The sequence below is a fragment of the Telopea speciosissima genome, chromosome 8 (genome assembly GCF_018873765.1).
Source record: "Telopea speciosissima isolate NSW1024214 ecotype Mountain lineage chromosome 8, Tspe_v1, whole genome shotgun sequence".
NCBI lineage: Eukaryota > Viridiplantae > Streptophyta > Magnoliopsida > Proteales > Proteaceae > Telopea > Telopea speciosissima.
Genome location: NC_057923.1, coordinates 7,566,930 through 7,590,912, shown reverse-complemented (window position 1 = coordinate 7,590,912; position 23,983 = coordinate 7,566,930). Strand labels below are relative to the sequence as shown.

General features: G+C 39.7%; 1 protein-coding gene across 1 annotated transcript; it reads right to left on the bottom strand.

The window, feature by feature from the left end:
• Positions 1-349: 349 nt before the first annotated feature.
• Positions 350-22,678, bottom strand: LOC122671350 (V-type proton ATPase subunit d2). Its single transcript, XM_043868510.1, has 10 exons — positions 22,437-22,678; positions 8,660-8,780; positions 8,370-8,477; positions 8,181-8,283; positions 7,604-7,684; positions 7,446-7,531; positions 7,245-7,304; positions 7,077-7,125; positions 1,733-1,867; positions 350-646 (listed from the first exon to the last, which is right to left on the bottom strand). Exons 1-10 carry the CDS (start codon positions 22,615-22,617, stop codon positions 515-517), a joined length of 1,056 nt encoding a protein of 351 aa, XP_043724445.1. The 5' UTR covers positions 22,618-22,678; the 3' UTR covers positions 350-514.
• Positions 22,679-23,983: the final 1,305 nt, after the last annotated feature.

The following is a 23,983-nucleotide window of genomic DNA, read 5'->3' as shown; positions in this document are numbered from 1 at the left end:
GAAAGGAAGCTTGGGACATCTATAACACACCCTATACATGTCTTCATTCTATTTTCTTCAAATTACGAAGACAAGAAATTCATTAACACACCATGATCCATATTCAAAAGAAACTCTGAACAAAATATATTACTTCCAATGAATTTTTTACCCCTAAAATAATGCAACTTTTGTGTACATATAATTATTAGGGAAGGGTATTGTTGCGTGGTCCCTGCACCAGTGCTGGGGCCAATGAGAGCGCACGGGGGCATCCAGTGGAATTTTTCATTCATAAGGGGCAGGGCGGTCATTTTGCGCTTCCTGCGTCTGGGCATGGGCACAAGCGCCACACAGCCTTCTTTTCCCCTAATTATTATTATTAACCTCTGAAATTGATTGAGAATCACAGGGGGCAGCAGTAGCACCAACATCTGCAACTTACAATTTTCAACAGAGAATGAGAGACAGTAGGAAAGATGTATACAAAAATATGAAACATGCCAAGTTATTATCCTTAAGGGCTGTAAAGCAACTAAAATATGAACACAACGCTGTCGTGAACTCTAGACTTCTGGTTTTGAGCCACACATTCAGAGATCCACATCAGATTCCTGATCTCCTGCTCCCGCAACCTCATGTACGCAAAGAAAACAGCATAGTGGAACTGCATATTGAAAATAAAACAAACTTCCAATCATAATTAAGAATTACTTAGTATATGAAGTCAACAAACTTCTTATTTGCATTGAAAGCCCGTTCTATTTAACCCTTTTCATTAGGTTTCTTTATTTTATAGAAAGATAACAGACACATTAATTCAGTGATGTAAACTGTTCAACAACCCTAGGAGTTTCAAGTTCACAAACTCTGAAGTGGTGTTCTGTTATTTTGAAAGACACGTGACTAAAATAACAAGACAGACCTCCAATGGGGCTTCGGGAAAATACCTGTGGTCATAACCTTGCAGGCTCACACCTCAAAGAAAGTCCACATACTATACCAAGGTGTGGGCCTCATATATTAGCATAGAAAAGGGTTCCTGTTGGTTATATGAGACTCAGTTGCCCCCCACCCCCCAGGCTCACACCTCAAAGAGAGTCCACATACTATACCAAGGTGTGGGCCTCATATATTAGTATAGAAAAGGGTTCCTGTTGGTTATGTGAGACTCAGTTTCTTCCTCCCCCCCCAACCCCACCCCCCACCTAAATTTTCATTTAAAAAAAAAAATTGCTTACACCAATACTTCATTGATCATATTTTCTCATTATGAGAAATAAGACCTTAAAAGTCTAGTAACAGTGTCTTGGATATAATAAACAAGAAAATGCAACAGAGATTGCCCTTATTATTTGACAGCCCCATGAACTGCTGCATTCAGGATCAGGGCAACCCTGGGGCTTTGACAGGGTTACCCTCATCCTGAATGCAGTGTGTTTGGTAGGCCATCCCTAGAAGAGGACAGTCTCCATAGCAATGATCAGTAGAAAAAGGGAAGGAACCATTTATCAATCATGCTTCTAAACCCCATATGCACACATACATGTGGAGTCCCACGAATATTCGACAACTATTTCTCTTTTAATCAAATTTTATTTAGAATTGAAAACTATAAGATATAGGACGCATGAATCTGGTAGTCCTAAAACCTTGCTTAATGTCTTCACCCCTTAAATTGCTTTACAGCAAAGCATACATCTGCACTTCAAAACAAGGAACGAAATTGGATGGTTGATGTCTGAACTATTACCTGTTGTTCAAATGCTAAGCAGAGCCTTTTCACCTCTTCCTCATAGAAGGCCTTATCTAGCATCTGGCTCTCCCCATAAGACATTTTAGCAAATATAGACTGATAAGGGGGGTATTTCTCCATGACAGCACGAACCTACAACAGAAGCCCACAAAGAAATGAGCCAGAAACAATAAACACACTATTTTTTGAGTTGGGGGCGGGGAGAGGTGGGTGACCCATCTATGTATCTAACAAATCAAGATTGTTTTCATTCATGAATTGGGGTCATTGGTTAATAGGCTGATATTACAGTAATAATTATTAATTATAATGGCTTTCCTACACAACAGATTCGGGTTTAGACCACCCAGAAAAATCCAGAATCGCATTTTAGAAACCAAACCAGATTTAGGAGAAAATACGTAACCAAAACAGATCAAAAGATCTTGAAATTCTGGTCATGTGGTCTGTTTCTCAAGGGAATAACTCAGCAAAATTGGATTCAAATCCAATGGCTAGATCCCAAGATATTGAAGAATCCAACTGGAACTAGGATTCTTCATAAGAAACTCAAAAACAATAAAATCGATTGGCATATTTTAGGGTTCTGAACAGTAAACACATATTGATCCACATAATGAATAATCGGCAAACAGAAATCAGATTCAGAAAAAGAATGATTCAGTGTCAAAAATCAGAATTTGAACAAATGGAATAGAGCTAGGCATCTTTACTGATCTGGAGTTTGAAATCTAGAACAGATTTGAAACTTAAGAATAGAAAAGCAAAGCAATGGGCAGTATCCCAGTGAATGTTTGATGAACAACTTAATAATCAGATCCTAGATTAAGAACAAACCTGAAATTTGAGAGATTTAAGCAGAATATCAAATTAGGGTATAAAGATTCAGAATTTCTCACTTGATTTCGATGGAGAAGAATAGAGATAGGAGAGAAGATACCAATTAGGAATCCACCTGATTGCAGGCTTGGAGTCTCCACCAAACCTAACTTGGAATCCACCAGGCCTTCACCCCTGAATCCACAGAGCACTGAGTCTGAAATCTACAGAACCAGAGCAGAAAGCTTCTATTCAATCATGAAAATTGTGGGAAAGGCCTAGTCCCTTGCACTTACATATAGCTTTGTGTAAAGCTGACTCAAACAGAACCAAAGAAAAGGCTAAACGCAATCCTGATCAGAAAAGGAAAACCAAAACAGTCTGGGAAATGCTTTCCTACTGCAGATAGGACTCTGACAAATAAAACGAAACTGACTCAAAACAAGACTGGAACTTAAAAATTCTATTCCAGCCTGATTAGAACAAATTAATAATAAACAAAATAAGAGAATAAGATTCCCAAAACAAGTTCCATGTTTCTGGTTCCAAGGAGAACCAGAAACTGAAACTGCATGCCAGAAAAAGAACTGGAAAACTGAGCCAATCTGGAACCACAGGCTATTCTGGCCTGGTACTCTTCTTCCTGCATTGATACTTGAGCTGGAACTTGTCTACTGCATCACAATTAGCGCTCAGTGCTAACTCCTACAAAACCATAAATACAATCGTCCTTCTTCTGAAGGTGTAGGCTGATATTACAGTTATAGTTATTCAACCAGTAGTTTTTTCATCCCTCTATGAACAGAATATCTTAGTAATATTTGGTAGCTAATGCTTCTATTCTGTCTAGTTTCAGGTTACCAAGATAGAAACACCATCCTGGTTTCAGTGACTCATTTATATTTCAATTTCTTACCTAAAATAAAACAAAAAGAAGAAAATACACTCTCTCTAAAATTTGATGTAAGCCATATGAATTCACAATTATTTAGATGGAGTTTTCATGCTGAAAAATGTTGAAATTCATCTGTGTTGAATATAGAACAAAAACCATCTGATTTAAATCACTGTTGTAATTTGGGTACAAGGGTATAATTTTCCAGTAGGGTTTAGCTTGTGTTGCCCTAAGGGTATAATTGTAACTTGTACTTTCTATCATTGATTATAAATAAGAGAGAGATTGTGTCTTATTGACATATAAGTTCAATTTCCCAAATATTCCAACATGGTATCAGAGCTAGGAGAAGAATCATCTTTGGGATTTGTGCCCTCCATTCCATGAAACCCTAAACCTACCACTACCTCTCACCTCTCCCTCTCTCTGCTCCAGCACTACCACCTCCACCTCCGCCTCTCTCTCTCGGTTTTCTCACCGCCGCCAACCACCACACCTCTTCCGCCTTCTCTTAGGCCGTGGGAGTTTTTTTCTCCTCTCCGCCTTGGTTCTTCCCTTTCTCCCTTTGTGGTGAATTGTTTCTCCCACCAAGGGATTTTTTCTTCCTTCCCATGAACTAAATCTTCTTCTCATTTTTAAAGATTTTATGTGGTAAGTGTTTTCCAATTTTTCCTAGCAATCAGCAGCCATGTCGGATGAGTTGACTGCATCTACCGGACAGGAAGGAGTAGTCCAGCTGCCACATGAACGTGACTGTCCTTCGTTCCCTTCAAATTCTGTCAAACTTGATGGCAGTAATTACTTGATGTGGTCGAGATCCTGCTCTCTTGCCGTGAGTTCCTGTTGTCTTTCTGGCCATCTTACTGGAGCCTCTGTGAAGCCTACTGTTGCTGGCCCTGCTCAGGTTAAATGGAATTATGGGAGACCAATGAATGCTTGGTAATGTCCTACCTTCTTCAATCTATTGATCCTACAATTGCCCAGAGATATCTCCTTCTTGAATAGGCTGCCAAGGATGTCTATTCCCAAGTTGGCAATGATGCACAATGCTATGAACTCAGGCGCAAAATTCACAATCTACAATAGAAGGATCTCTCTCTCTCCAAAAATTACAAAACTCTGTGTGGTCTTTGACAAACTTTGGATTTTTATGGGAGGTTTACTGCAACCTGTGATACTGACATTGTTGCCTTTCGCAAGTGGGAAGATAAATTCCACGTTTATGACTTTCTGGCAGGTTTAAATCTGGAGTTTGATAAAATCCAGGCACACATTCTCAATCGCGATCCCTTTCCTACCCTCGAGCAGGCCTATGCTCTGGTAGCTTCAAGATAGTCGTCGTAATGCTATGGTTCACTCAGTGCCGATAGAGAGATCTGCCCTTTACACCAGCCCTAGCACTCCTTCCCGTGGGATATCTACCCAAGGAAATCCTGCCCGTGGGAATGATGGTTCCTCTTCGGAGAAGGCTCCTATGAAGTGTGATTATTGTGGGAAGGAGCGCCATACCAAGGATCTTTGTTGGAAGCTTCATGGCCGGCCTCCTCCTTCTCATGGTCGTGGCCAGGGTCGTCCGAATAGTGCTGCTGCCCATCACACTACTACTGATGAAACATCCAGGGATGCACCTCTCTCTTCTGATGAGCTCATCACCTCCATCGTTTGATGACCAGGATTGAGATGTCTTCTTCAGTGACCTCTCCTAGTGCCAGTGCTGCTTCTACTAGTATTCTCCCTCAGTCACATTCACATACCTCCTCTTATCCTTCCTCAGGTATTTCTTTTGGTGGCCATTGTTCCTCAGCTGATTCCCTTCCCTGGATAATCGACTCGGAGGGCCATCTATCATATGACTGGATCACCTTCTCTTTTTTCCCACTATTTTCTGTTGTCATGTAACAGTAGGGTTCGTGTGGCTAATGGATCCCTCTCCTCTGTTTGAGGAAAAGGGTCCATTAAATGTTCCTCTATTATTTCTCTTTCCTCTGTTTTACATGTCCCTAATTTTTCTACTAATCTGTTATCTATTAGTAGCCTCACTAGGGATTTAAACTGTAAGGTAACTTTCTTTCCATCCCACTGTGTTTTTCAGGACTTGACACCGGGCAATATGATTGGCAATGGTAGGATGGATGGTGGTCTATATTTGCATGAGGGCTCTTCTTCAACATTGTCAACTGTTGCTTCTCTTCCTGGGGCCTCTAAACTTGCTTCGTCCGATCTTCACAAGTGGCATCGCCGGTTGGGTCATCCCTCTTTAGGGACTTTATTTAAGTTTTTTCCATCTTTATTAAAACAATGTAATCCGAATGGTTTTATTTGTGATGCTTACACTTTGGCAAAGCAGACTAGACATACTTATCCTATTTCTAATAATAGAAGCTTAATTCCTTCTACTGTGGTTCATTCTGATGTGTGGGGCCTTGCCCAATGTATGTCTATTTCTGGTTTTCGTTGGTTTGCTACCTTTATTGGCTGCTTTAGTCACACAACTTGGATCTACTTGCTTCATCATAAGAGTGATGTCTCTCACTGTTTTAAGTCCTTTCATAAGATGATGCAAACCCAGTTCGATGCCAGGATTAAAATTTTCCCCACAGATAATGGGCGAGAATATATGGTTGGTGATCTCCAATCCCATCTCTGATATCATGGAATTATACACCAGACCAGCTACGTTGACCGGCTGGCTCAGAATGGGGTTGCTGAACGTAAGAATCGCCATCTTTTGGAGGTAGCTCGCTCTCTGATGTTTGCCATGTCTGTACCTCCATGTTTTTGGGGTGATACTGTTCTCTTGGCTGCATATTTGATTAATCGGCTGCCCTCTCGTATGTTAGATGGTCGTTGCCCTCTGGATCTTCTCAAGGGTTCCTATACTTTTATAGTCCCTCCCAAGGTGTTTGGTTGTGTGGCTTTTGCATGAAATCATCATGTGCAAGGCAAGCTTGATCCCAGGGGACTTCGATGCATTTTCTAGGGTTACTTTGCCACTCAGAAAGGTTACAAATGTTATCACCCTCCTTCGCGCAAGATGTTTGTTACCATGGACGTGGTCTTTCAAGAAATGGTTCCCTATTACTCTTCTACTACACCTCTTCAGGGGGAGTTTGGTACTTCAAGTGAAGAGGTACCTTTCATGATTACCCCAATGGAGCTGCCCATGAAGGAAGATGATATAGAGATTGCAAATGGTGTGACCGGGCAGGAGCAGCAGCCCATGGTACAGGGGGAACAACCTCCACCTCAGCCCACGGTTCAGGGGGAGCAGGCACCACTTCTTTCTCCTCCGAAGGTTTTTGTACGCTCTCGAAAGAAGAAAATCAAAGAGCAAGCTGTTAAGACCACCACCATCTCTCCTCACCATTTGGCCTTCCTAGAATCATTAACAAATACACATTAAAAATGTAACCATTTCTTCTGTTTCTCCTTTAAATTGCAGTTCAACCATTCACAGTTGGTCAGAATGACATGAAGTGGAATGCTGAATGACAGGCATTAAATCCAGTCAAACTTAAGAAAGTAACCATCATTGCAAACACTTGATTTCATCAAGCAGTAGTATATCTCTCACAAGATCCCAAACACAGAATAAACAACGTTTCCAAGTTTATTAAAGAAACTTACCTGGTCAATGTCCTCACATACAGCAAGTTCCTCATGGCCATAGGGGTAGCTGTAACACAAAACTACCATCATCAGAAAGGTGTTTTAAGAAAAGAAAAAAAAAAGAAAGAAAGAAAGAAAAGAAGAAGCAATTCCACAGTTAAATAGGGAACTAGAAGAAATGCATACAGTAGACCAAAGCTAGAGTAAAGCTTCCTGCGGTCATCTCGTGTCAGCTCAGTGCCGATACTGCACAAAGTATAAAACCTCATAGAGTGACAAGAAAGAATTTTCCCACACAAGGAGTTATCCAAACCCACTGAGACAACTAGCAAGAGAACAAGAACATAAAACTAACCAAAAAAACAATGTAGTACATAATGATATTACCTGTTGATTGTAATATTGACAGCTCGTCGGTCAGCTTCAAAAGCTAGGAGGTCGGACATGATCTCAGCAGTAGCACCTCCAAGTTTCTGTGGAAAATATTATGTTAAATTAAGAGAGAGAGAAAGAATGAATGAATGAATAAACAATTTAACACTCACTTGACAAAACCTGTAGAAGTCCTCAAGATATGCCTTGTAAAGTGTGTTCCTCATAATTTCAATATTCATGTCATCCAAGTCCTAAGAAAGCACAAACGAATTATCAGGAAACATAACAAATAAAAAATAGAGTATTTGTTAAGGTTGTCAAAGTAATCAAGTCCTCTCCCAAAACAAAATAGAAAAATAAGCATGGCATTCATTCCAAATGTGCAATGGCAGATTCCAAACATTTGATGATTGTAGTCATGATAGCAAATGACAAGCAAAAATTGTGAAGTAAATTTGATAGGATGGCTACAATTCAAAATCTTTTACTTTCTGAATAGTACAGCAAACAAAAATGTGCAAATAATCTGCCTATACTACAGAACCAATTAGCAATAGTGTCATCCTTTAAAAGATGCGAGATTCTAAATTTCTGGTGAAAGAACAGGGCAGTTGAACGAAGATTTTGTATTTTTCTTTTCATCGATAAAAAGTATGAAGCATTTTTTCTTTGATCACAATCAAAAGGGCAATCTGCCATACAAAAAATGCAGACGCTAGAAAAGAAGGCAGTTGATAATGACAGCACCTCAGATGTAATGCATTCAGAGAAGTATGGAGCCAATGGTGTGTCAACAAGCACCAATCTGTAAAGCTCGCGCATATTCTGAGCAACTGCAAGTGTAGCAATACTGAGAAGGAAAACGTGTTAAGGCAAAATACTCATATGAAATGTCGAAGCCTCACAAGTCAGCAAACTGCAGGATGGTGACATTACCTATCAAACATACCCAAAGGATGGCATTTCTCTAATAGTTCCTGAACGTCTCTCTCATGCAAGGTACCAGTAACAATAAGGACAACATTGTCAATCATGTGACCATACCTGCAGGGAACCACAAAAACTTAAATTCATCCGACATATCAAAGTTCAGCACAAATCTCCCCCAACTTATAAAATATTTAACAATTAAATGATCAAAACTAGATATTAAAAAAGACTTAACCACCGCCCCCCCCCCCCCCCAACCCCACCCCAAGAGAGACGGTAATTAGGTCAACACGTACGTGATATATTCCAGGAAGGTTGAAAGTGGCTCAGTGGCTTGGCACAACATGTGCTTGTACTCATCAACCAATTTAAGAGTGCATTTCTCCACAATAGTAGTTGTATGCAGTGGTGAAGGCTCTGCAAGAAGGGTTTAAAGAAGTCAATAAGCATAAACAGCATCTGTCCAAATGTAAAAAGTATCTGTTATCTGGAGTCCTGGACACTTCATGTAACCCCCACAGTGGCCGTGCCAAAAAAAAATCGCATCAGTATGGTTATGGGATAATTGTCCAAAAAGTAACCATAAGTCAGACATTTGGACAATTGGAACATGATTCTGAAGAAGAAGAGGAACACATAACCATTTTCTGACACATTCCCTAGGGTATTCTAAGTTATCGGGACAGGTAGATCCAACTCCTTGACACATACCATACACGAATCCACACAACATAGGTAACAGGTTCTAAGAAAAATCTCAGAGTATTATATGGCATAAGAAGCATAAAGCAGCCAAAATAAGAGATCAGATATGTTAAATGTGTAAACACGATAAGAGGGAGTCCCCCTATCGTGGTGTGAGAGTGTTAGGTATTAGTGGTAGTTTATGGGTGTCTTATCTTTTGGTGGTTTACTTTATCTAGTTTAGTTTAAGTTGTATCATGTAATTAGACTAGGACCGACTCTTAGTGGTTTCCTGCTAAGAGTCTACTTCTCAGACATATTATAAAGTTCTCTGCTGGTCCACAATAGGAATAGTTTTGTCCTATCGTGTTCCATAGTTCTTCTCCCTATCATGTCTTCTGTCTTCACCTTTTTCATTCTCTCTCTTAACATTGGAGAAGTGGTTTACATATTCTCTTCAGCTACATGGTATCAAAGCATTCTTAAATCAGTCTTTCAAAATTCAACTTCTGGTTTGATAGTTTATTAAGATTTTTTTTTTTCTGGTTGCAGCACCTACGCTGCCTATATGAGGCCTTGGTTTTGATTATATGCACATGCCTTAGGGCCTCCTTGAAGACATCTGATCCTCCATGAAGAGATCTATCTACCAACAACCAGTTTTGGACACCTAAGGCAGCGATACTCTGGCAATTACTCCTGATCTGACCATAGATTCATCTTCATATTTTAGGGCATGGATGCCCTCTCTGATTGTTCCCTTCAACCTTGATATGCACAGCTGGGCGAACCCTCTGCAATGAAGTAATTTACATTCACAAACAGGCTGGCGGTACCCTGTTTTACCTGATATTCTGGACTTACTTCAATGTCCAGATTTTCTAGATCTAACCTTCAGATCAGATCACTATTTTGGGGACTTAAAGGTCACCCATAAACTAACCTCGATCAGAGCTTTGACTAGATCAGGTCATATGATCTCGTGATATCTGAAATGTCCCATTATTCTGGTTATTTTCTCTGTTATCTTACTTTTTTACGCTGCTGATGCCTCTGATCTTTCGATCAGGTTGTTTATTGCTGCTGCTGAGATTTGTAAATACATATTACTACTGGTTATTCGATTGTGGCTGCATCTAGTTATACTACTGCTGAGTCCCTTCCTGCTGGCCCTATTATTGTTCGGTCGCTGGTTGCTTCAAGTTCTGTTATTTGGTATATTCCTATTGATTGACTGCTGGTTATTGATCAGGGGTTGTTGCATCTGGTTTCTTCAATTTCTGTTATTGCCAAATGCCAATGTATATTGCTGGTGGTTATTAAGCCGCTAGGGTATCCGCCATGGGTTATTCCAAACTCCATGTGGACTCCTTTAATGTCCAAATCACCTCTATCAAACTCAAAGGTGCATCCAACTATTAAATGTGAGCTCAAGCTGTTAGCACATATATCACTACCAGGCGCAAAATGGATTATCTGACCAACCGGCCCCTGCTACGACTGTTATTGAATATCCGGAGTGGCTATCTGAGAATGCCACAGTACTTTGTTGGTTGTGGAATAGTATAGAGTTGTTTGTGGTTTCCAATGTGATGTTTCATAAAACAGCTAAAGGTGTCTGGGATGACCTCAAATAAACTTATTCTCAGTATAAGAACACGGCCATGGTATATGAGTTATAAAAAAAGAAGTTCTCCTTCAAGCAGAATGACCTCTGTATGAGTGACTACTATGGATCATTAAAAGGCATGTGGGAAGAACTCAATGTATATCAACCTCTCTCCACAGTTATTGAAGTTCTTAAATCTCAATATGCAGAGTTCTTGGTTGCAAAATTCTTATTTGGGATGAATTCAGACTACTAACCAATGAAAAGCCAACTATTGATTGGCGAAAAAGATTGTAAACAAGAAGAACTCCTTTTATTTGAAAGGGGATAATTGGAACGTACCTGTTTGGCCAAAACACAAACCTCACAAAAAAAAGTCATCCTTAGTACATTGGGTGACCAAACTAGGAAATAAATGTGCTAAAATTCCTAATTTGGGGGGGGGGGTGACCTAATCTAGAGTGCCACTGGTAAAGTTCAGAAGAGACCAAGGAGCTCTGGTGTAGCAGAGAAGGTAATGCTGGTGGAGAGAAAGGACCATCATCAAGCAGGTACAATCCACCGTGCACTTTATCCAATCCAATCGTCTTCCCAGATTCCAGATTCTGAAAAACACAATGAGAAGGAAAAAAAGTGACTTTACAGTTACGATCACGAGTAATATTACTAATTGAAAGAAAGTTAGTAGTAAAATTAGGAATGTGTAAAACAGAAGACAAAGGAAGGGAGAAAGTGCAGTTGATGATTCCTTTTCAAATATGGAAGAAAGGGAACCATCAGCCACTTTGAGCTTGTCTGTCCCAGAAGTGGGAGAATATCTGTGGAACAGACTAGAGGAACCGGTCATGTGATCTATAGCTCCAGAATCTATGATCCAAGGATGGGAATCTACAGAAACACAGTGACCTCCAAATGGAATACCTGACCGGGCAAAGTATGAACCTAGAGCAGAAGAGTTGGCAGTAGCTGATGTAGTAGAGGCAGCAGCAGTGGAAGACCGTAGCACACGTAGGAATGCCTGTAGATCATCATGGGATAGACCAGTGTCAGTAGTGGGGGCTGTAGTAATAGTCTCAGTCTGATGAGCCTTAGTCTTTGTCTTTGTCTTTATCTTGGCAGCCCTTTTAGCTTCAAAGACAGCTGGTTTCCCATGAAGTTTCCAACACTTCTCTTTGGTGTGGTAGGGTTTGTGACAGTGCTCACAAACAACAGTCCCTGTAGCAGAATCACCAAGAGAAACAGTGCCAATAGGTACAAGAGTAGCCGGGGCAATAGCCTTAAGGGCTAATCTGTCAGTAATAGGTGGGTGTAGCATGGCAGCCCTACGGTTTTCCTCAGAGGACACCAAGGCATATGATTGTTCAAGTGTGGGAAAAGGCGTATGGCCCAATACTTGAACACGAATCTGATCATATTCCACATTCAAACTAGCCAAAAAATCATACACCCTGATCTTATCGACATGCTTTTTATATGAAGCAATGTCAGCAACTGTAGTAGGGTGGAAATCAGAGAAGTGGTCCAATTGTTGCCACAGACTGCATAGAGTAGCATAGTATTTGGAAACTGAAAGTTCTCCCTGAGTAGTGTGGAGGATCTTTTTCCTGAGTTCATATACCTGGGCATCATTGCCAAGCTGTCCATAAGTTTCCTTGCAAGCAGCCCAAATCTGAGAGGTTGTATCAAGGAGAAGAAAATTATGTTGCAAATTTGAAGTCATAGAACCAATGAGGTCTGACATGAGCATCCCATTGTTGGCCAGCCATCTGTCTTGAGCAGGACCAGTTGCAGTTGGCATAACACTGTTGCCATTAATATGGCCTGTAAGGCCACGACCAGTAATGGCAAAGGAAGCAAACCTAGACCAAAGCAGGTCATTGGAACCATCTAGTTTTATTGGATTAGGGGGAAAGGTATGATAAACAGATTTGCTTTGGTCATTACCAACAGAGGTAGCAGTCGAATTGGCAGAGTCCCCCATAATTGCAGCAAAGAAGAACCCAAAGCTCAGAAAAGGGCTGTTGTAGTAAGAAACCCAATACCAATACCGAGGCCAATATAAACCCTAGAAATCAGAGAAGAGAAGCCTTTGAAGATGAAGAAATAACCCTTCAAAAAACAGTAGCAGCAGACCAGTAAATCCCCCAAATCGATATGGTCAGGGTTTTTGAAAAAAACCTTGTTAGCGCTGAAATCGATAAGGGGAGAATGGCCCCAAATATTGATTGCATGAAGCTGAAATTGCAGTCGAGTGTGGCTAGAGTAGGGGAGAATCACTCCTCAAAAAATCAGCAGCAACTAATAGGTGGAACCTCAAGATCGACTATTGTCAGGGTTTTGAAAAACCCTGAAATTGAGAAGAAATATCGATTTTGAGGGGTCTTCAACTGGAGGTAGAAGCTTGTAGACCAATTCTGCTGCAGTTCTTTAGCTTCAATAAGGCGAACAGATCCCTAGTAGTGTAGATGGAATCAGTCCAATAAAAACTTGAAGTCTTCAAATTTCGCAACAATGAACAATCACCTATCGATCAGAATCTGATATCATGTAATGAGGTGATAGAGGGCAGCAACTGGATCTATGGATCACCTCATCAGTGCTGCCCTATGGAAGAACAAAGCACAAAACAAAGAAGAGGAGTGTGGTTGAGAAAGGAGAGGAGATCGAGAATGGGAGAGGTGGAGTCCTAATTCACAACCTGCTCTGATACCATGTAGAGAGGATCAGAATTAGGACTGAATGCTTGGATGATTAATAATCACCCCAAGCTCTTCTATTTATAATATTGAAAACATAAGACAGAATTACAAATAGGCGATGTGGGACTAAAACCCACATATAAAAGAAACATAATAGAAGAAGAAAATGTCCAGAATACCCCCACGGTATTCTGGCCCATACAATCCAACAAAGATACCATCTATGAATGAGGAATTTTGTCGGATCCAATATATTGTGTCCCCATCATTCACCAAATCTGACTTGGCCTCATCTACTTATACTTCGCCACTTATTTCTGTTGGAATATGTACTCCAGAATACTGTGGGGGTATTCTGGTCTTTTTGGGGGTAGTTTTATTCTTATATTATTAAGTTTATGTCGGCTATGTGGGTTTTAGTCCCACATCGCCTAGTTTAGTCTATTTGTAATTTCCCCCCTATTATAAATAGAGGGGCTTACCTATCAATGAGACAAGCAATTCTATTCTCTCTTTCTAACCCGCGTTTCTGTCAACATGGTATCAGAGCAGGTTTGATCTAGGTTAGAAAGAAAGAAAATCCCTTTTTTTCTTCAATCGACTTCTCCCTATTTTCTCACTCTCGATTTCTCCTTCTTCTGGTTTTTAGCCTTTTTTTCTTGTGAGAGGGCAGCACTAATGAGGAAAACCTAAACCAATGATTTAGTTGCTGCCCTCCCACAACCAACCTATCGTTGAAGGTGCAACCAATTTTTTTCTCGATTTACCGTTGATCGAGGGGCTGGAGTTTAGGACTTGCCCTATTTTTGCTGGGTTTCTCTTTTCTTGTCGTGAGGAAGATCTCTGATTTCTCTTTCAGAGCTATTGTTCTATTGTTGCTGTCGTTTGCTGGAGTCGATTGAAGGTGTTGCTCTCGATTTGATTTTGAAGAACCCATAAATTTGGTTTTGCTGCTATCTATTTGCTGATGACAGTATCGATTTGCTGCTGGTTTCGATTGGGAACCTTATTGTTGGTTCTCGGCTTTGTCGAAGGTTACCGCTGGTTGTATGGTTATTGATTTCTGGTTGCATGGGATCCTTTGCTTCTTCTCGATCTGCTGCTATTCTGCTTCTTCTACAACCCTCGATTCATCTTCCTTGCTAAATTCTGAGATCAGCATCAACGAAAGCCTTGCTGATTTATTAATCTTGGTCGATTGGCTCTGAAATCTGGGATGAAGGAAGCCCATCTACTGGCGATTTTAGTCCCTGAACCTTGGCTCCAGATACTTCTCCTTTTGAAAATTTTCAAAGTCTGGTTCAGACTTGGTTCTGTTTTACCACCAGATCTGGTTTCAGGTCCCTTCGGCTCCTCCTCTGCTCTACGTCATTCCAACTGGTTACTTGTGCTTTTGAGAGGCCTTGGGGTATGGTTGTTGCCTTCCAAATTTCAAAACAAAATACTCACAGATGAGAGAGTTCTATTAAGAAGTTTGAAGACCTGTTCCGTCTTGGCTCTGTTGACTAGAGGTAAGGGACAATAGTTCCTTATCACTAATCTGTTTTCCTGATTATTTAACCCTTATTTCCCTTTATACCCCTCTCTTTCTCCCTTATTCCCTCCTGTCCTTTTTTCCTTTTTTTTATTTCCTAGTTTACCCTTTCCACTAGTACGATACAAACCCATTGCTTTTGTTTGGGAGTTCTGGATAATTACAATTCTGCCATCCCATTATAAATTTCAATTTAATTGCAATTCTGCCATTCCCCAACCAATAAATCTAATTCCCTACATGACCCATTACTTTCTTATTTACCAAGGGCCCCTTGCATAATTCTGGTTATTTACAGAACTGCCATTACTTTTTCATACATTCCCCTATTTGACTACCAAATTGACCCTTGACAATTCTGGTTTATTACCAGTTTGCCCTTTGGCTTGGATTGTATTTAAAAGTGGATTTCCACCAAATTACAGCCATGCCATCCTTTTTACCAACACCGTTCCCTTTCAATAATTCTAATTCCCTTCATATCCCATACCTTAGGCATATACCCATAACCACTTTGGACGATAATGGTATTCTCTAATTTGCCATTTCTTCCTTTTCCATTACCCTTAGCACCTTTTGGAAAATTCTGGAATATTATGTTTTTGCCCTTTCTCTTACATCATCTCTGTTATGTCCACGTGTACTACACGTGAGGGGGGGATTATGTACAATACACTTGCAGACATTGCAGAACGCAGAACTTACAGGAACATTGGTGCAAAACATAGAAGATCAGTTTTCTCCACTATTGCAGCCATTGAGAATCCTTCGTTATTGGGTTGAGTTTGCCATAAGGGGGAGATTGAAGTATTGAAGAGTATTGAAGATATTTGGTTGTTGCCTACCTGAGGACTTTCAGTTGGGTTGATACAGTATTTTTTCCGCTGCCTGATTCAGTTTGTTTTCGCTGCTTGCTGCTCTAGTTATTTCACTTCAAGATTCTAAGTCACTATGACAATCTGAGATTCATCACTGGATAGCTATTGAAGATCGTTGAAAGCTGCCTTTTTGGAAGACATTCCAGTCCCGGTTTGCTGATCATGTCTGTCCAAGTTTTGAAGATCTAGTTTTTCAAGTTCTTGAAGGTTTATTTGGGAGCTGCATTCATATGTCAAGTTGGATTCTGCTGCAACTTAGTTTTTTCCCATTTTGTTCAAGTTGGGCATTAGTACCTTGTATGCGCCAACTTGAGGGGGAGTGTTAGCATTATTAGGAGTTCTTTTTTTCTTTAGTTCAAGTTGGATCTTCTTTCTTTACTTATTAGTATAATCTAGCTTGAGGGGGAGTGTTGGAATATGTACTCCAGAATACTGTGGGGGTATTCTGGTCTTTTTGGGGGTAGTTTTATTCTTCTTATATTATTAAGTTTATGTCGGCTATGTGGGTTTTAGTCCCACATCGCCTAGTTTAGTCTATTTGTAATTTCCCCTCTATTATAAATAGAGGGGCTTACCTATCAATGAGACAAGCAATTCTATTCTCTCTTTCTAACCCGCGTTTCTGCCCACAATTTCCAATAGTGGGGGTCATGGCCGTGGCACTGGTTTTTATGGAAGAGGTCGTGGTTCATGAGGAGGCCGAGGTTGTGGTGGTGGTCAAGGCAGAGGACAGCACACAGATCCAATTATGCGTCAGTGCACTCATTGTGGTAAGATGAATCATATTGTTGATAAATGTTGGGCAAAGCATGGTAAACCTGAATTGACTTCTCCACTGTTTGCTACTACAACTGCTACATCTGAACACCATTCTACTATGACATCCTCGGACTCCAATCAGGCTTTCCGTTGATTGCTCCATTACGCGACAAGCTAAAAAACTTACTTAAGCGTATTCAACAGATTGAGACATGTGCCTCTACATCTACTACTACCATTGCTCATTCAGGTACTAGCGCACTTCTTGCCTCTTCCTCCATTCCACCATGGGTCATTGACTCTGGTGCTACTTCCCATTTGACTAGAAAGTCCCATGTCCTTTCTTCTCTTCAGCAAATTAATCAACCTTCTAGAGTAATACTTGTTGATGGGTCGTCTACTCAGGTATCTGCTTCTGGTTGCGTTACTTTGTCCTCTCTTCCTATGTTGACATCTGTTCTTCATGTCCCTAACTTACCTTTAACTCTTATGTCTGTTAGTCAGCTCACTAAATCCGTTAACTATATTTTCCATACCAGAGCAAAATGCAACAACAGTCTAAGTTTTCTGACATAACCAGTCAAGAAATCAATTTTTCCAAAAGAGAAATTTATTTCAGTAAGAATGTCCCCATCCCTTAAAAAAAACAAAATGTTGTTCAATTTTAAACATCTCATAAATGCCTTTGGATTCAATTTATCTTGGAACAAGATTGTGTCCCTCTCATTCTAAAGTCGAGGACTTGGATTCCATCACTAAGAAGGTACAATCTAAACTCACCACTTGGAAATCTGGTTTTCTTTCTTATTCTGGTAGGAAGGTTATGATACAAATGGTGCTTGCTTTGATACCTTCATATCTAATGTCTTGCTTTTTATTTCCAAAGAAAATTTGTAAGTCACTTGATTCAATTTGTCTTCGATTTTGGAATGGCACATCTAATAATAATAAGAAGCTGCATCTAATAGGATGGGATAAAATCTGTTCCCCAATTCCTTCTGGAGGATTAGGCCTGAGAAAATCATTAAGTCATAATCAGGCTTTAATTTTGAAATTAGGTTGGAGGTTACTTAATGATAATTGCACTACATGGGCAGCAATCCTTAAAGCCAGATATTTTCCCAGGACCTCTATATTTGATCCTAAAACTCTCAAGAAAAAGGACTCTTGGACTTGGAACAGTTTATGCTCCATGATTCCCACCCATAAATCTATTATCTGGAGAAAAATTGGGAATGGTCTCAATACCAATTGCTGGTTTGACCCTTGGATACCATCTATACCTGGGAAGTCTTTACCACCTAATTTGCATATTGTTTCCTCCAGTCCTTCTGTTGGGCAGTTTATTTCATCCCATAACTGGAACTTAGATTTACTCTCACTTTCTTTTCCAACAGTGTTTATTAATGAAAGGCTGCAAAGTTCACTTTCTATTGTTTACTCTCACATTCCAATTTCAGATTGTGATGATCAATGGAGATGTTCACTTTCTAATACTGGAAGATTTTCAACACAACAGGCTGCAAAGTTCCTTTCGAATAAGCATTACAGCCCCTCCTAGCTAAATGGTGGCATTTTTTTCTGGAAACTTAAATTACATCCGAAATTTAAAATGTTCTTTTGGCGTGTCTTTAATGAAGGACTGCCTGTCAAAGCAGAGATCTCGAAATGAATGGTGATCGATTCTACATTTTTATTTTTTTTTGGTGGTTCTTGTGATGAGTCCATGTGGCACATTTTCCTATCATGTGACTGGACTAAGCGTGTTTGGGCATCTGGCCCTCTTGGATTGAGAACAGAGCTTCTCTCTAGCCCATCTTTAGCACGTTTGTGTGTCTCTCTTTTCCTTTCCTGAGTGTTGGATAAACAATCTTCTCAATGATTTTTTTCAGTCTTTATTATTACTTGTTATTATATTTGGATTGTTCGGAACAATGTGGTGCATGGATCGGCCAGAGCTGATCCACATTTTATTTTACGATCTGTCTTGGTGACTTGAACATCCATCCTCCCTCCCTACTACCTAGTTCCCCCCCCCCCTTTGATAACTCAACTTCTGTTATTGAATTTATATTTCCCAGTATGCTTCTAACCTTAATATTCACTGCCCTGTTTTAATTTGCGCAGGCATTTCTGACCCATAACTAAGCCTAACGGGTTGGGCTTTTTGCTTTTTGATAGATGGCCAACATGTTCTAACATCTGCAGGTTCACATTCTCACACCGATCAGATGGAAGCTGAGCTTTTTGGACTAGTGGAGGGCTGGAAAGTAGCCAAGAACACAGGAGTTCTACCAACTGAAGTCTGGTGCACCAGCAAAGACTTGCATACCTACTTAAACCCTTCTCACAATGTCAATATTCCTTGGAATCTTCTACCTACCTACCTTGAATTAGTGGACTCAACTTCTAATTTCTCTTTAACCTATTTTAAGTTATGTCATGATGATTATATAGTCAGTTGTTCGGGGTTAGGACATCTTGCCTTTAAAACTTTTGAGGATCACCCCTCTACCTCTTATGTACATACTTCTTCTCTTTAATTAATAGAATTGTTTTTTCCATTTAAAAAAAAAAAAAATTTGACGGTGGTAGTTGTATCAATGTCATCTCTAGAGACACCGTTCGCAAGCTCAATTTAAAGGCAGGGCCACATCCTAACCCCTACAAAGTTGCGTCATAAACAATACTCAGCTCAAGGACAACAATCGATGTTTGCTCATATATTTTATTGGTTGTTTGATCGACACGGTGCAATATGATGTCCTACTCTTACCTTTAAAGGTGTGTCACATCCTCCTAGGGCAATCATGACTCTTTGATAAAAAGGCACGTCATTGTGATTATCAAAACAATTATTCTTTTAAACACAGTGGACTTGAGTGAAGTTTCTTCAAGCTAAGAACCTTTCAACAATCAAGCTTCAACAGACAGCGGTATCTTTTCTCCTCCAATGTGTTAAATCAGATGGTCTCCTTGGTCCTTATCCAAACTCAAAGAAGTCGAGTTCTTTTCAGAGGAGAATTGATGCAGTAGCACTGCACTGGTCGGACCAGCAAAGTTGGGTTTGGCAACCCAAACTCAAACTCAAACTCAAAAATAGACTTCTACACTAAAAACGAAAGGTATAACCCAATCCTTAACCCATTAGGCAACTTAAACTGACTAGGAAACTGAAATAGACTCAAAACAGAGTCCTAATCCAATGCTACTAAACACTTCAAAGAAAACTACTAAAATCACTTAAATTAAACCATTGGATGAACGATTCAATCTATGAACAAAAACACCAAAATAAAACTAAGTATTTAACTAAAACAACTAATCCCGTATACAACCTAATTACCCATATTTGAGGCCCATAAAAGTGGCTTATTACATAGAAAACCCATGGGATCAAAGGCCCAACATGTATATGACCCAACCCTAGACTTATTCTTAAGCAAAGAAGCCCAGTTTGGTGATGATTTTGCATCAACTCTCTCCAGCTTGAAAAAATCCGTCCTCGAATTTTGCAGTGATGAGGGAGAAACAACATATGAGTAGCAGCTTCGACCAAGTTCATCCGTTCTCTGATACCACTTAATGTAGTCCTAGATTGGAAGGGATCCAATTAGGAGCCAGTCAAGCAGGATCTGTTATGAACATCAATCAGGTAGGCCAAAAATAGGGTTTTAGGTGAAATTAGGGTTAGGGTTTGGTGTTAGAGTTATGTCAAGTCAAGGTAGGGGAGTCTAACAGTGAAGGTCCTGAGATGTTTTAATGGCTGGAAGTGTGTAAACTTGAATCGGCAACAAGGTTAGGGTTTTGGGTTTTGGGTTTTCGAAAAGATGAAAAGATGGATTTTTAGGGTTTATGATGGTCAGATGAGGGAGCAACTTGGATCGAGTTTTCCTTATGGTAAGAGGAGAGTTTGATTTAAAAAAAGGAGGGATTTTGCTGGCTGGTTTGGTCTGGGCAAAATTTAGGTATTGAGAAAATTGAAAATAAAAAGGGGGCTCTTAGGGTTTGGTGGTTTAGAGGATTAGAAGAAGAAAGGGTTTGGGATGATTCAAACTTTTGTTGCACAGAATCCTTGGCAGCAGCTTGTTTGATTGGGAAACTTGAATAAAAATTGAATCTTTAACTAAAACTTGAAGAGATCTTCCAAAGAACCACCTAAGCTTCACACCGCAAGGTGTCAATTGGATCGAACACCAATCCCAGCAACGAACCACCCGGGCTTCCCACTGCAAGGTGTCAATCAGATCAAACATCGATCCAACCAACCTTAATCAAACACAAGATAAAAATCTTAAATGGAGAAGAAGAGCAGCAAAAGCTTTTCATTAATATCAAAATTCGTGTACAATACTTTGCCCCCTTACAACCTTATATAAAAGACTCAAAAATAGATTCCTACACTAAAAAGGGAAGGCCTAATCAAATCCTTAACATATTAGGTAACTTAAACTGACTAGGAAACTAAAATAGACTCAAACTAGAGTCCTAATCCAACCCCACTAAATACTTAAAAGAAAACTACTAAAATCACTTAAATTGAACCATTGGTTGAACCAATTCAATTTATAAACAAAAACACTAAAATAAATATAAGTATGGAACTAAAACAACTAATCCCGTATGCAACCTAATTACCCATATTTTAGGCCCATAAAAGTGGCCTATTACATAGAAAACCCGTGGGATCACAGGCCCAACATGTATATAACCCAACCCTAGACTTATTCCTAAACAAAGAAGCCAAGTTTGGTGATAATTCTGCATCACCCAATCCGGGTTTTTAGTCTAATAAGGGTCGGTAGTAGTTTAGTTAGTCTTTATGCCTTTTGTTTTGGATGGGCCACGTAAGAATAGGAGATATATATATATAGAGAGAGAGAGAGAGAGTTTGGATGCAAGTTAGTTTCCGTTTTAGAGTTTGATTAGTCTTTGTTTTTTTCTTCCTTTATATAATTGCATGTACCCAACGAAAGGGACGGATTTGATGAAATCAAAAGTTGATATTGGGTTGTTGCTCAAGGGGAGTGTGGCATGACTCTCTTTCACCCTACAACTTTGAGCTCCATCTTAGGCGTCTTCCCTTCTCTCTTTGGCACTCCACCACCCCCACAAGAAGAAGAAAAAAAAACAAAGCAAAAGTTAAATGGTGAGACAGGATTTATGTAGCCAACTCCTTTTAGTTGGGAGAAGGCTTAGTTGAGTTTTTTGTGTAATTTGATTTCTAAACCCGATGCTCAAACAAAGATACCATCCCTAACAGCATTCTCAAACAAGAGCCCCTGAAATATGTGCAAGAGAGATGTTCCTTATTAAATTTGTGTCAAGAAAACCATATGAAAGGAATCTGATTGAACTGTAAACTCTAAACTAACAGAGTTGCCAGGTAATATATTTCAAAGAAAAAAAAATGCAGAAGTGACATTTACCATCGACAAAAATTTTAATTTCAAGGATAAGACTTCAGCCTGACGCTTCCAAGTGCAGAAACTACTACAGGGGGTAACTAGAAACGTATATTTCATACAGCAGGTACATTGAGAGAATTTCAGTTTGGCACGATTACAATCCTTGCATAGATAGGACAGAATTAGAAACCCCACTTAATGTTAAAAAATGATAGACCAGCAAGCAAACATCAATAGATTGACTACAACTGAATCAACTGATAGAAATGCCTATAGGTGTCTAATTCCCACTTTGTTAGAGAACTCCCATAATCCAATAATTCATAATTCAGTTAGAGAACTCCCAATAGCCCATATCATATACAGTAAAACTTGAAGAATTAAACGAGAGTTCAGTATCAAGTTCTGAGTCTCTTAACAGGAATTTCATCTCGTCCCCAGCAAAGGCATGTTTTTATTCAAAAAATAAAGTCAAATCAAAGATCGTACAAGACAGACTCACCATTCTGCAGATATGGACCGTACTCAGTGGCGGAGAGATGCATCTTGATGTCGTCTAGGGTTTCACATTGGCAGAGGTTGTTATAATCGGCAGCTGTGAGAAGGCCAGATCTATGACCTCGGACAATGGCTTCAAGATATCCGCTATGAACGTTGAAAGTTAGAGCTTCGAATCCGTACATTTTCAGAGCTGGATTCGAAGATCAACGAGAAAGAGCACGACAAAAGAAGATAGCAAGAAACCAGGCGATCCAAGTTAACGTAAAAATGACAGAAATACGAGAATGAATAAAAACTCCAGTGATCCAAAAGAATCACGATTAAGGGTTACAGGCACGAGCGGGGGTGGAGAGAGAGAATCTGCCAGAGATTAAACTGATTGCACCAGAGAGTTATTCTGGATAAAAATTATTATTTTAATCACAAAGATTACCCTGATCTTTACGACAAATTATGGTTGAGTCCCTTTGTAAACAGCTGCCAACCGACAGCTTGTTTATCGGAAGATTGGAAATGAGCTTATCAGCTTAATATCTCTATATATGGAGTCATCTTGTGTACCTTCTATCGCTAATTACCATTCCCCAAATCTGGCAAAAGGATTTCTGATCGGCAGATCAACTGACCGTATTGGTGGCATGGTACGAGGAATTGGTATCGGATTGGTCGGATAGACTGATTTGTAATTTGGCTCTCCTTCAGTTGTGGCGGGAGCTGGAGGGTCCAGCCTAGTAAAAATACCCAAAAACAAGGGTGGTTTTGATAATTTCACAGGTGGGACTCAAGTGGGCCCTATGAAATGACCATACACCCCCTTTTTTTTGGTGTTTTTGCTAAGCTGGACCCTTCAACTCCCGCCACGACTAGCGGAGAATCAAATCCATCAATTTGTATTGGTATCGGTCTCCACTAAAATCGATTCTTGACCGATCTCATATGGGTGGATCAATATGAACAAGGGTAAAAATATATTAAAAAAACAAAACAAATCTATTTTTTTTAAGAAAAACAAGGGTAAACCTGATCAATACTAACCAATCCAAATCGATATTGGATTTGACAAAGACCGACACCAATTACTAAAACCCTAATTGGTGGTCGGGAGTAATCCCATTCCTCAAAAGACCATCTCTAAATACTTTATGATGTACAGGTATTTTGTAAATTTAAAATGTGTATCAACTTGTATTTCCCTTTCCCAGTATGCAATAGTATCCATTCTCTAGTGTCTCTTCGAGCACTCCATTGCTAAGCCCATCAGTCTCAAATTTGTCAATCCAAGCTCTAGCAATTCCATTAATGGAGGTCATCCCTCCATGAATACATATAGCATTGGAATTTGGAAATTGAAACTCTAGTGATTCATCCAAAACAATAATCGACCTTGCAAAAGGGAAGACCATGCTGCTGCTATCGGTGACCTAATAGTCGTATTTAAATTATTATTATTATTATTACATATCAGATTATAAGAGAAAGAACAACATGTAAATCATGAATAAAAAAACTCTAACGGATTGAAAAACTATAATCGACCAAACCCAAACC

Bases quoted from the DNA above. Each gene is read 5' to 3' on its own strand.
- LOC122671350 (XM_043868510.1), bottom strand. From the start codon at position 22,617: ATGTACGGATTCGAAGCTCTAACTTTCAACGTTCATAGCGGATATCTT. The intron at 8,781-22,436 runs GTGAGTCTGTCT...CCCTTCTTGCAG, and splicing joins CGGTCCATATCTGCAGAATG to AGCCTTCACCACTGCATACA. The intron at 7,685-8,180 runs GTGCTGTCATTA...GTGCTTTCTTAG, and splicing joins CTGAATGCATTACATCTGAG to GACTTGGATGACATGAATAT.